Below are 14,473 nucleotides of genomic sequence, written 5' to 3' on the forward strand. Positions count from 1 at the left end.
AATTCCTTCTTCCAGGGGTCAGCTTAGGCATTGCTTTGTATAGCTTTTCTTGATTATTTAAGACACATTCAGGAGTTCCTTCCTCTATATTTTAATTATCCCTAGCCTACATCTTTATTATAATGCTTATCACATTTTCTTGTAGTTCTCATTTTACCTTTCTGTTTGAACTGTAGCTCATAAACTACTTGAGGATGAGAACATTTCCTTTTCATATCTTGCCTAGCATGGTAGGTGCTTTATAAATACTTGTTGAGGTATTGAAATTCTGCATGCATAAAACTATGAAATAATTGAACACAGGTGATTTCTATATAAACATTGGCTTGCGACTTGAAAAGTATTCAGTGTTGCGAATTGTTCTCACATGTATGCTGTCATGAAGCGTGCTATAATTATAGTGTACTATTCCTGCTGTATCTTAGGTCATAACTAATCCATAGTAAATATGGATTATTTTATGATGGTTTTCATTGGCAATCAAAAAACAATCTACCTGTTGTTGCATTTCAGTCACGTAAAAAAAGAGAGAAAACAGCTGACAAAGTGTAATAAGTATGGACTCTAGATGCCTACAGTTCATTACAAATTTTATAGTGGCTGTTTTGGACATACCTGCAAAGAATTTAAAAATGTGTTCAGTGCCATCTTATGAAGTGATTCTTTGAGCCTTTTTCGTTCCTCTTTATGTGTTCATTCCATTCCTGTAATAGTTATAATAGTTGGGGTTTTCTGTTTTTTTTTTTCCTATTTAGAAACATATGGGACAAGCAGTTACTCTACTGATAAGTCATCTTTTAATTTAGCTACAGTTGTTGCTGAAACACTTGGACTTAGTGCTCAACAAGAAACTGTAAGTAATTAACTGGTTTGGTAATAATATGAATTAATAGATAGGTCCTCTTAACTGTTTTTAGATAATTGAACTAGATTAAAAAAAATTTTAGTAGGTATCATTGTATAAAAGCCTGGAACTAAATTAATGAAGCTAGAAAGACTCATTTAGTATTGACGGTAGAAATCCAGACTCTAGAATTCTTGGGATATGGGTAGAATTTAAATCTAATATATGATTGTTATGATACATAAAATTTTTGTTTCATATTTAGTTAAGGAAAAAATAATGACTACGGAGGCTCTTTTATACAACCAAACACTCATGGGATTCAGTTCCTAGTTTGAAGGGATTAAGGTCATGATTTTGTAGAACATCTCAGTTAATTGGCCAAATAACATGTTCATTGCTTCTGTTCTAACTCAGGAATAGGAAGGAAATATGGAATGTGTGGCTAAGTGCCTCCATGAACAGCTGCCTCCTTTGTTATGAACTGGATGATACTCAGCTACCATTACTGAACATTTTGGTCAAAGATTCCATAGCAAAATAATGATCAAAAGGGGGGAAAATAAAGAACAGAATTTCAGATTTTAATGGACTCTAGACGTTCTGGAGCCATGTTGATTGGGTGAGCCCCTGAAAGATTATGTCCTGACAATAATCTTTAAACCTTAAACCAAAAATATCCCCTCAAGTTTTCTTAAACCCAAATAGCAGTTTACCTTAACTAGTAAAGAATGCCTATCTTGAGCATTAAGCTCTTTTACGATCTATCTATATGGAATCAAATTGACAATTGTTGTGAAGTGCTGTCGAGTTGGTTCCAACCCATAGCAATCCTGTATAGGTTTCCGAGGAGCAGCTGGTAAGCTCAAACCACCGGCCTTGCAGTTCAAACGGCTTTGCAGTCTGGCGCATTAATCCACAGCGCCACACCAGGACTCCAAAATTGACAATAGGAACTCAAAATATTAGATAGTAATGTAATTAGCTGTGATGAATTGATGGGAATCAGTGAATTGTTCATGTGGAAATTTGAATTGGTACATATTTACTGTGAATATTCTTAAAATGAAACCCAATTATTTTTAAAAATTTGTTGTTGTGCTGTCGAGTCGGTTCTGACCCATAGCAACCTTTTATAGGGTTTTCGAGGAGCAACTTGAACCACTGACCTTGCAGTTCAAACAGGTTTGCAGTCTGGCGCATTAACCCACAGCGCCACACCACAGAACTCCTAAATACCGTTAGGCATTGTCACTACCCTTTAAAAGTTTAGGGTAGTGACAATGCCTAACAGTGTTCAGCCAATGCTCTTCCCCACTTCATCGTATCTAAGAGAAGAACTAAATCTTTAGGTTGATCTCAAATTTATTGAATTTTTGAAAAGATCCTTTAAATTGGAGTTTGCTTTGGAAAATGTGCCAGATTCTTTGATACTGTAGTCCTTCTTTGTCCTTATGAAAAAGTGTCCTTATGCAGTTTATAAATAGTGTTACTTTGCTTTAGTCAGTAAATGTATATGTTATAAAATTGTCTTGCTGTTGAATTTCAAATTTCTAGAAATTGAATTGAGCCTGTTTTACATGGGAAGTTTTGTCCTTTCTCGTTTCAAAGTAATTTTCAAGTGATAGTAGTTTTTAACCTTGAACTTTAAAATGTGTTCATGTTATTTCTAATTCCCTCCTACCATAAGCGTGGCAAGTCAGTAATTCATTATCTGTTAAATACCAGATGAATTAAGGGAATATAATACATAAACACTTGGCTGCTCAAAGTGTGATCCACAGACCAACCACATCCGCATTACCTTGAAAGTTATTAGAAATAACAGAATCTTGCACCGACCACGTACATTTTAACAAAATCCCCAGTTGACATGTATGCATGTTAAAGTTTGAGAGGCGCTAATCTCTAAAGGACCTTTCAAACTTCATCTCCAGTAGAAATATATGTGTACCTGCCCCCTCATCTTAATAATGTTGATTTTTGGTATTGGTCGATGCCGTTGAATCGGTTCTGACTCATAGTGACCCTGTGCACAACAGAATGCAACAGTGCCCAGTCCTGCACCATCCTAACAATTGTCCTTAAGTTTGAGCCCACTGTTGTTGCCACTATGTCAGTATATCTTGTTGGAATCTTCTTTACCAAACTTGATGTTTGGTCTAGGAACTGGTCCCTCCTGACAACATGTCCAAAGAATGAGAGACAAAGTCTCACCAACCCCACTTCTAAAGAGCATTCTGGGTATACTTCTTCCAACACAGATTTGTTTGTTCTTCTGACAGTCCACGGTGCTTTCAACTTCCTTTCCTTGTACCATAATTCAACTGCATCGATCCTTCTTTGGTCTTTCTCATTCGTTGTCCAACTATCACATACCTACAAGGCAATTGAAAATATGATGGCTTGGATCAAGCGCACCTTAGTCTTCAAACTGACATCATTGCTCCTGAATATTTCAGAGGCATTTTGCAGCAGATTTTCCTAATGCAATACATTTGACTTCTTAACTTCCACTTCCATGACTGTGGATCCAAACAAAATGAAGTTTTAGACAAGTTCAATATTTTCTCCATTTATCATATGCTCTTTGTGATCCAGTTGTGAGGATTTTGGTTTTCATTAGACTAAGGTGCAATCCATACTGAAGGTTGTAGTCTTGGATCTTTATCAGTAAGATTTTAAGTCCTTTTCACTTCCAGCAAGCAAGATTGGGTCATGTGCATATCACAGATTTTTAATGAGTCTTCCTTCAACCCTGATCACATTTTTTCATATAATCCAGCTTCTTGCATTATTTGGAGTGGGCACAAATACAGATCTCTTCCAGTCGCTGCTCAAGTAGCTGTCTTCCATGTGTCTTACATAGTTGAGTAGGTACCTCCAGCACTGCATCAGTTTGTTGAAACATTTCAATTTGTATTCCATCAATTCCTGGTACCATGTTTATTGCCAATGTCTTCAGTGCAGCTTGCACTTCTTCCTTCAATACCATCAGTTCTTAATCATATGATACCTTTTAAAGTGGTTGAGCATCAACCAATTCTTTTAGGTACAGTAACTCTGTGTATTCCTTCCATCTTCTCTTGGTGCTTTCTGCATCATTCAGTATTTTGCTCATGAAATCCTTCAATATTTCAAGTAGAGGCGTGAATTTTTCCTTCAGTTCCTTCAGCTTGACAAATGCTGAGCATATTACCATTTGATTTTCTAGTTTCAGGTCTTTTGCATACTTCATTATAATATTTGACTTTGTCTTCACAAGCTACCCTTTGAAATTTCTGTTCATATCTTTTTACTCCCTCATTTCTTCCAAATGCTTTAGCGTCTCTGCTCAAGAGCAAGTTTCAGAGTCTATTCTGACATCCATTTTGGTCTTTTCTTTGTTTCCTGTCTTTATAATGACCTTTTGCTTTCTGCATATATGATGTTCTTGATGTTATCCCACAGCTCTTCTGGTTTTCAGACGTTAGTGTCTAGTGCAGCAAATCTGTTCTTGAGATGGTCTCTTAACTTCAGGTGAATATATATTCATGATCTTATTTTGGCTCTCATGAAATTGACTTAATTTTCTTCAGCTTCAGCCTGAACTTATATATGAGCAATTGATGGTCTACATTTGGGTGATGAATTGTTTGGGGTGACAAATTTGTGCTTCTGCATTGTCTCCACAGATACAGTCAGTTTGATTTCTGTGTATTCCATGTGGTGAGGTCCATGTGCATAGTCACCATTTGTGTTGTTGAAAAAGGTATTTGCAATGAATAAACAATCTCCATCATGATTTCTACCACCAAAAGCATATTTTCCAACTACTGATCATTGCTCTTTGTTTCCAAGTTTTGCCTTCCAATCACCAGTAATCATCATTGCATCCTGATTATGTTTCATCAATTTCAGACTGAAAAACTTGGTCAATTTCAGCATCACTGGCTTTAGTAGTTGATACATAAATTTAAATAATAGTGATATTAACTAGTTTTCCTTGTAGACATATGGATATTATTCTACAACAGACAGCTTTGTACTTCAAGATCTTGGAAATCTCTTTTTGATGATGAATGTGATGCCATTCATCTTGTTTGTCATTTCCAGAGTAGTAAACCATAAGAGTATCTGATACAAAATGACCAATACCATTCCATTTCAGCTTTCTGATGCCTAGGATAAGGAGCCCTGGTAGCATAGTGGATTATGAGCTGGACTGCTGATCAAAAGGTCAGCAGTTCAAATCTACCAGCCACTCCACAGGAGAAAGATGAGGCTTTCTGTTCCCTTAAAGATTTACAGCCTCAGAACCCCTATACAGGGTCACTGTAAGTTGGAACTGACTCAGTGGCACACAGCCACCAATCTACAACCACCAATCAGCCAATGCCAAGGATATTGATCTTTATGCATTCCATTTCATTTTTGACTTCCAATTTTCCAGTTTCATACTTTATATATTTTATGTTGTGATTATTAATGGATCCTTGAAGCTGTTTTTTTCTCTTTTGAGTTGTGTCACTTCAGCAAATAAGATTGCAAAAGCTTTGCTCCATCCACGTCATTTAAGGTCCTCTATTTTGAGGAGGAAACTCTTCCCCATTCATATTTCAGTGGCTTGCAACCTGAGGGTCTTATCTTCCAACACTATATTAATGTTCCACTACTATTCATAAGGATTTTGTGGCTGATCATTCAGAAGTGGTCCACCTCTCCTTCTTCTGGTTTACCTTTTTCTTTTCAAACTTAAGGTGCTTCCTTTTCTATTGTTTTGGTGAAATTAAATAACATAAAGCTAGCCATTTAAAAGTATATTATACAGTGACATTTAATATATACATATTTTATATCTAGTTAGAAAGTATTTTCATCACCCCAAAAGAAAACCCCATACCCATTAAGCTAGAACCCCCTGTCCCCAGTCCCTCACAGCCACCAGTCTGTTGCCTGTCTCCATTCTGGATATCCCATATAAATGAAATCTTACAGTATGTGGTCTTTTGTATCTGGCTTCTCTCACAGCATAACGTTGTCAAGGTTCGTCTATGTCGTAATATGTTTTAGTACTTCTTTCTTTTTTATAGTTAAGTAATATTCTGTTATGTATGTGATTCATATTTTATTACTGAAGGAATCTCAAGGCCCTATGAGCCCTCTTGATGATGAGCTCTACCACGGTCTTGAAGGAGATGACAAGAAACAACCCTTTGAAGAATCCACAAGAAATACTGGAGATGGTTTAAGGTAATTTGGGGCACTTTGTTAATATTTCTTAATAAGCTATTGGTAAGGTCCCATTATAGTGAGTTCCTTATAACTAAACTATTCCTCTCTCAGTATATAGTTCATTATTCTGATATTTTTGTTTTTACAGATGCTTTCCCCAGCTTATGACCAATTGAAGATTATTTTGCATTATAGTAGAGTTCTTGGATAATTTTTATACTTATGTCAAGTAATAATTAAAGAATTCCCAGCTTTGTTCCCTTTTAAAGACCAAGACATCCCTTCTGAGTTTGTAGTTCTGAAGTATTTACAAAAACTAGATGTTGTATAAAATGATCTATAAGCTTAGATGAGTTTCCAACTTTGTGTGACCTCTTTTTGTAATTTCAAAATATCCATCAATTAAAGATACTTATGTTTATATAGTATTTTACCATTTATGAAAACTTTTGCTTTTAATGCATATCTCACATTTAATTTGTCATCACATAACTCATTGAAGTAGGTTTCATTAATCCCGTTATTTTATTTTAGAGATGAAAAAAATGCAGCTCCCGAGTGGCTAAATGCCTTGTGTAAGACCATATAGCTCTTCAGTACCACAGCCAGGACTCTTACTAAAGCCCTCAGACTTGCCCCCAGTGCTCTTCACACTTATCTTCTTTACAAGAAGCAGGCTGAGTCTTAACTTATCTTCAGTTCCATAGTATAAGAATTTTGTTCTAGAAGAGTGAATTCATAACAACAAAGACATTTGTGTCCCCAGTGGAATTTATATAGTATATATTAAGTACGTAGGAAAAATTGGTAGGAATATGGTATTGAGACACAGGTTTCCTGTATCATTTTCCTGTTTTTTTGTCAACCAAAACCAATAGCTACCCTGCCTTAAATATTGTTTAATCTTCTGCCACTAGTAAGTTGGTAATACCTTACGGTTAATAATTCAGTATTAGAAGATTTTTCATTGTGTCTGTGTTTTAATTTTTTACCATGTTTCTTTAGTAGGAAATAAGTTTTATCAATCTCATGTGTTTAGATTTCCAGGTTCTACTTCAAAGACTCCTCCCCAAGAAGAACTGATTACTCGGGTATCATCGCCTGTGTTTGGAGCCACCTCTAATGTGAAGAATAGTTTAGGTTTTAATACCACTTTATCACCTTCTCTTCTTGAGTTTGGGAAAAAAAAACATCTGAAAATAGCCCCTTTTAATAACACTTCTAATTCTAGACCAGAGAAAATTAGATCAAAATCTGAAAATAGTGGCCTTTTCTTGCAGCATGATCCTGCATCTAAAGTGATCTTTAGCCAGTCGTGTTCTAATAAACAGGTGTTTGTAAATAAAAGTGTAACTGAATCCATAGGTTCACAAGATAGTACCAATCCAATTAAAGATGCCAATACTGATAAACATTTAGTGCTCCTGAAACCATTTGGAAGCAGAATATCCAAAAGAAAGAAAACTGAGGAAGAAAATGAGCATGAAGTAAGCTGCCACCAAGCTTCATTTGACAAAGAAAATGCATTCCCTTTTCCAATGGATAGTGACTTGTCCACCAGAGGGGACTATGTGATGGATAAACCGCTGGACCTGTCTGATCGGTTTTCAGCTAGTCAACGTCAAGAGAAAAGCCAAGGAAGCGAGGCCTCTAAGAACAGACTTAGGCAAGTGACTCTCTATGAGGCTTTGAAACCCATTCCAAAGGGTTCTTCCTCGAGTCGTAAGGCCTTGAATGGGAGCTACGTGCTAGCAAAAGATTCCCTAGAGGATCCCTGTTTACAGGAATGCATCCTTCAGTCCTTGAGCAAATCCGCTCCAGATAGTAAAACACCATTACAAATAAAAGAAGAAAACCCTGTCTTCAAAATTCCTTTACATCCACGTGAAAGTTTGGAGGCGGAGAATCTTTATGACGACATGAAGGTTTGTGTTAAATGTTGAAGGATTTTTTCTTAAAATGGCTTTGTGATTTCATCATTTGGATGCTAATAATTGTTTGTTTTAGGGTGCTACTTCTCAGGAGTCACTGAAAATGAAAACCAGGTCAGTCCACGGAGCCTGTGAACTTACCTCGGTTCTTCAGTTAAATCCATGTAGAATTGCCAAAATAAAGTCGCTACAAAACAGCCAAGGTGTGTACACTACGCGTAAGATTTTTATTCCACTTTAAGGAGCTCTGGTAGTGTAATGGGTACGAATCGGGCTGCAAACCTCAAGGTCAGCAGTTCTAAACTTCTAGCTGTTCCACAGGAGAAAGATGAGGCTTTCTGCTCCCGTAAAGATTTACAGCCTTGGAAACCCTGTACAGGGTAGCTATGAGTCGGAACTGACTCCACGGCATGTAACAACAAGTGACTTTAAGTATTACATGGTATTTGTTTGGCTAGGTTGATTTGTCTTGGGGGCGGATATAATTTCTTCTTGCATATTTGTTTGCAGATTGATTCTCATTGATTTATTTTTACCTGTGATTTTTCTACTCTTAAACTTTTTGAAAAATAAATTGAAAATTTTTAATACCTACCTTTATAGGATAAGCACTAGCCTGCTAATCACAAGGTGGGTCACTGTGAGTCGGAACTGACTCAACAGCACTTCACAACAACAGTATGGTCGGTCTATAAGGAGCCATGGTAATGCTGTGGGTTAGGAGTTGGGCTTCTAACTGCAGTGCCATTCCATGGTAGAAAGCTGAGGCTGTCTGCTCCCATAAAGATTTATTGTCTCCTAAGGAGCTCTGGTAGCATAGTGGTACGAATCGGGCTGCGAACCTCAAGGTCAGCAGTTCGAAACTACCAACTGCTCCACGGGAGAAAGATGAGGCTTTCTGCTCCCATAAAGATTTACAGCCTCGGAAACCCTATCCAGGGTCACTATGGGTCGGAACCGACTTGACAGCACTTAACAACAACAACAACAACATATAGGGTCCGAGTCCTGGTGTGGCGCTGTGAGTTAATGTGCCAGACTGCAAAGCCATTTGAACTGCAAGGTCGGCTATTCAAGCTCACCGGATGCTTGTGGGAAACCCTATACAGGGTCACTATGGGTTGGAATTGACTTAACGGCACTTAACAACAACAACAACATATAGGGTCCTGGAGTTCTGTTATGGCACAGTAGAATAAGCACTCGGCCTCAAAGTCATTGGTTCATAGTCACCAAGCCACTCCTCAGAAACCCTATACAGGGTTGCTGAGTTGGAACCAACTCAACGGCACTTAACAACATACAGCGTCCTATATAGGTCCTTAACAATGACTTATATAGGGTCACTATGAGTCAGAATCAACTCAGTGACAGTAGGTGTTTGTTTTTATGTTCTGTAACAATGTATTATATAGTTTGAATGTATTATATCTATATACATTATGAGCTCCTCTAGACAATGCTATACTTTGAACATTTTAAATAACAATTTTATGGAGATAAAATTCCCATACCACAAAATTCACCCATTAAAGTGGTACAGTTCAATGCTTTCAGCATACTTAACCAACGGAGTTGTAGGACCCTCACCAAAGTCTTAAGTTTAGAACATTATCGCCCAAAAAAGAAAGCATATACCCATCAGCAGCCACTTTCCATTCCCCTCTCCTCACCCCTAGCCAGTGATAACCCTAAACCTATTTTCAGTCTCTATAAATTTGCCAGAACTTTTCATATAATTGGAATCTTAACAATATACAATTATCTTAGTTTTCTAGTGCTGCTATAACAGAATACCACACATAGGTGGCTTTATAGCTCAGGAGGATAGAAGTCAATTCCAGGCCAAATTCTGGGCACTGGCTCTACTGGGAGGTGCTGACTCGCTCTCCTCTCTCTCTCTCTCTCTCTCCCTCTCCCTTTCCATTTCTCTCCCTCCCTCCTTCCATTCTGGGGGAAAGTACTTGTCTCTTTTCAGCTTCTATTCCAGAGTTCCTGGCAAAAATTTACCACGTTTGTGCTTGCCTGCTTAATTTATTTCTTTATGTCTTAAGAAAATACTGTTGTATTAACTTAAAAGAAAACCCATTCCCAAAGGGATTGTAACCACAGGTATTGGGGTTAAGGTTTACAGCACATGTTTTTGTGGTGCACAGTTCAGTTCATAACAGAGATCTCTGGTGACTTCTTTCACTTAGCATAATGTTAGCATAATGTTTTCAGTTATTAAAGTGTATACCAGTAGTACTCCATTCCTTTTTGTTGCTGAACCACACTTCATTAACTGGTTGTACCAAGATTGTGTAGTGAGCTATGTGTCGTGCTACTAACCACAAGGTCAGCAGTTTGAATCCACCAGCCACTCTGTAGGAGAAAGATGAGGCTTTCTGCTCTAGTAAAGATTTAATATTTTTGTTAAGTGCTGTCGAGTTAGTTCTGACTTAGAGCAACCCTGTATAGAGTTTCTAAGGAACTTGCTGGTGGATTTGAACCACTGACTTTGCAGTTAGCCGTTTAGTGAAACTAACCAACATTGCCACAGCCTCAAAAACCCTATGCAGAATCTTTGTGAGTTGGAACCAGAATAACGGCACACAGCAGCAACAAGAGTCATTAGCTGGTGGACGTTTTAAAGTGTATGTTTAACATTTTCATGAACTGTCAAACTGTTTTCCAGGCTAGCTGTATACCCTTTTACATTTCCACCAGCAGGGTGTGAGGGTTCCTGTTTTTCTTTATCCTTAGGACATTTATTATGTCTTTTTGGTTATAGCCACGCTACTAGTGGATGTAAAGTGATATCTCAATGTGGATTTGATGTCTAATGAAACTCTATCTTCTTTGGAGAACTGTCTATTCAGAATATATTGAGTTCTTCATATATTCCAGATTGTAAATCCCTTACCATAAATAATTTGAGTAAATTTCACCCTATTCTGAGGCCCCTAGTGGCGCTGTGGGTTAATGTGCCAGACTGCAAAGCCGTTTGAACTGCAAGGTCGGTGCTTCAAGCTCACCAGTCACTCTTTGGAAACCCTATTCAGGGTCGCTATGGGTTGAAACCATCTCGACGGCACTTAACAACAGTAGTGTTTTAAGGCATTCTAGTGGGGTGCTGTAGGATAGCACTGGACTGCTAACTTAAAGGTCAGTGGTTTAAACCCACCACCTGCTCTTTTCAAAACCCAATACAGGGTCTCTGTGAGTTGGAAGTGACTCAGTGGCACTTAGCAATAACATAGTGCTTTAAAGTGATAAGAATTTTAGAAACCAGTTGTGTATTTTTTTATTTAAGATACATCATTTGAAAATATCCAGTGGAGTATGGATCCAGGAGCAGACCTTTCTCAGTATAAAATGGATGTCACTGTAATAGATACAAAGGTAAGTTAAAACATGAAACTAAAGCCCATTTGATCCTTAAGTCTAGTGAGTTGTTAATCAGTCTCCTATCCTAATCAGTCCTGTTACTTTGAGATAATCACATACCTTTTAAACCTCTCTTTATCACTTTAGAAAACTAAAGGGGAAAAAAATGTTTATTCCAACTTTGAAATGTAAAAAGGGAATAAAAGATCACAAGGAATCATCATTTCAATTTGGGTATTTGTTTATTTGTTCAGGATGGCAGTCAGTCAAGATTAGGAGGAGGAGAGACAGTAGACATGGACTGTACATTGGTTAGTGACACCGTGCTTTTAAAAATGAAGAAGCAAGAGCAGAAGGGAGAACAAAGTCCAAGTAAGAATTGAATCTTTTTTCTTTTTTAAATAAAAATGGTGGGAAATTTATACTGGTAACACTGTACTGATGAACAAAATAACCTCTTCACCATAAACCAGATTTTTCTCCTGTTCTGTCAATTTCTGGTTTCTTAAAAATCTTTAGTTTCATTTTTAATATGATAGGAAAAAAATCTTTAATTCAAAACAATTTTTAATTAAAAAATAGTTCAAATAAATCTGATTGGAACACAGCCTCACTCATTTGTGTACATGCCATCTATGGCTGCTTACACAAATCAGTCACATAGCTGAATGGTTGCTGTGGAGATATTCTAGCCCCATAAGCCAAAAATTTAAGAAAAAGTTTGCCAATGCCTGGTTTAAACATGGTGTTTTACAAAGGGGGTAAAAGAAATCTTAAGAGCCCTGTATCAGGAATATGATTTACCAGAGCAAAAAGCATAGGGATTCTACTGAGAAGTGTTTGTATATTAACACTGAGAAGTGTTAGTATATGTTTGTATATTAACAGTAAACTAAGAATGGTAGTGTACATGATGAATAGTACTCTGTCGTATACTGTCCCTATAGGAGATACAGCCAAGTTAGAGTTCTGTAGCCTTTTGTAATGAGAAACTTAATGCTTCACATATAGCCTTGATTTTCTAAAAGAAATGAGAATGGAGGAATTTTGATTGACACTATTTTAGCAACACTGCCAACTGGGAAACTCATGAGAACTGCTAGAGTAGAAACAGTTGTCATTTGTGTCATTGATCACTTATGCATTGCTAGGGTTAGCACTGCCCAAGCCAGTTTCCAGTGCTCATCACAGGAAATTGCTTTGTGTCACAAAGATCTCTGTTTGAAAGTGAGTGAGCCACTCAGTGGGAGGAGTTTCAGGACCAAATTGTAAGAAGACAGTTTGGACAGGAGAGACCATTGAGGCATATTTGGAAAAAAGTGGTCGTCCCTGTAAGGTAAAACTTCTAAAACTTAAAAGTGCTTGAAAATTAAATATATGAATGAAAATTTCCACTTAATACTAATATTTTAAAATTTTTTAAATGTGTTTTGAACCCTTCCTCTGTTAGATTTACTCGGTGCTATGATAGAGAAATCTAAAGATATAGCATCTGTCCTCAAGCATTTCACTGAGCACCACAAAAAAACAAATGAGTGACAACATTTGTGATTGTTAGCAGCATGTACAAAGTGTTTTGATTTGTTTAGCTCAGGGCCTAGCACATACAAACCAAAACTTTCATTGTCCTCAAGGCTGTCACAATTTATGACAACCCCATCCCATGTATTGTAAAGTAGAACTGCTCCATCGGGCTTTCTTAGATGGAAACTTCTACAGAGGCAGACTGTTGGACCTTTCTTTTCTGACATCATTGGGAGGACTCAGTCCACTAACCTTTAGGTTAGAAGTCAAGCTCAAACTGCTTATACCATGTTGACCCTTAGAATGAAATAATTATTCATCAGGCATCAGGCCATAGTTCTGTGCCTGGAAATGTGTTCTAAGAACTGGAGAAAAGCAGAATAAAAGTACCTACCTTCATGGAATTTATATTTTAGATGGGGAAAACATGATAAAGAAATATATACTGTGGTATATGGTAGTAAGTGCTGGAGAAAGCTAAAACAGTGCAAGTGAGAGAGTACTGGATTGCTGCAGATAGTTATTTTATAGAGAATCTTTAGTCAGGCCTGTTCTACCTTGTTGGTCAACTGGATTTCTTTCTGGTTTTTTGTTTTTTTTTTCTTAAATATGGTGTTTTCTAAATTGTGATCATATAATAGGAAATGTAGTTGGACAGCTGAAGGTGAATTTAGCAGTTTTACATATTAAATATGGAATTGGACTCATTTTTATTGACACTAAACTAGCAAGTGATCACGATGATGCAAGAAAATACTTTTTTGGTATACCTTTAGGGAAATTGTCGGGTAAGTGAAATTCTGTAGAGCTGTTAATGAAGCTATCTCTTTACTTTTTATTTAAACTCTTATTTTTCATCATTATGATTTATTTTGTATTTTCAACTGTGTTTTAATAGGACTTCCTTTGATTTAGTATGAATTAGTAAAAATTCATATTTAATTTAGAATTTAAAACACTGAAAAACATTTAAATGTTTGTAAAAGATATAAATTATATGACAGTAACAAAAACATCAGTATTTTCTTCACATGAGTAAAGGGCATTGAATGCCATAACATAAGCCCAAACTTGGGTGGGGGCGGTATATGAGAGGACTTCAAAAAATACATAGAAAATTGGGAAAAAAGCAATGAAATTTTTTCACAAACTTTCTGCAGTCCTCTTATATAATGCTGAATTTATTATTGCATCATGCACATCTGTCTTATTTGTGGCAAATACTGAGGGGGTTTTTTTTTCCCCTTTATTTTTTTTCTTAAATGTGAATTATGTGATAGTTTATATGGGAGAACATTAGTTTTACATTCATTCTATCCTATATCATCGTATTGCCATGGTTACAATCCCCTCCATGCAATCCTTCCCCGTACCCCTCAGGTCTTCAGTACACAGTTGCTCTCCCTCTCTGGATCTAAAGTCTCCAGCTGCTCCATTGCTCCACGTCAACATGTCTGCCTCCATTTCAGGCATCAGTGCTTCTCTGGGTAGGGTCCCACTCTCTGCTCTTCTCCCTTGATGGTCCTAGGGACCTCCGCTCCTAGACTGAAAAGTTAATCACTCCCCTCCTTGCTATAAAACGTCTACCTTT

At 37.0% G+C, this 14,473-nt stretch overlaps 1 protein-coding gene across 1 annotated transcript in view; it reads left to right on the forward strand.

The window, feature by feature from the left end:
* The window catches only part of RBBP8 (retinoblastoma binding protein 8), a 124,713-nt gene that overhangs the window by 74,497 nt on the left and 35,743 nt on the right, over nucleotides 1-14,473 (forward strand). Inside the window, exons 8-13 of the mRNA XM_006867292.1 lie at nucleotides 756-853; nucleotides 5,964-6,076; nucleotides 7,098-7,983; nucleotides 8,066-8,192; nucleotides 11,285-11,373; nucleotides 11,613-11,730. Coding sequence (XP_006867354.1) covers nucleotides 756-853; nucleotides 5,964-6,076; nucleotides 7,098-7,983; nucleotides 8,066-8,192; nucleotides 11,285-11,373; nucleotides 11,613-11,730 — 1,431 coding nt within the window. The remainder of the gene's footprint in view (nucleotides 1-755; nucleotides 854-5,963; nucleotides 6,077-7,097; nucleotides 7,984-8,065; nucleotides 8,193-11,284; nucleotides 11,374-11,612; nucleotides 11,731-14,473) is intronic.

Source organism: Chrysochloris asiatica, unplaced genomic scaffold, assembly GCF_000296735.1.
Source record: "Chrysochloris asiatica unplaced genomic scaffold, ChrAsi1.0 scaffold00103, whole genome shotgun sequence".
Lineage (NCBI taxonomy): Eukaryota > Metazoa > Chordata > Mammalia > Afrosoricida > Chrysochloridae > Chrysochloris > Chrysochloris asiatica.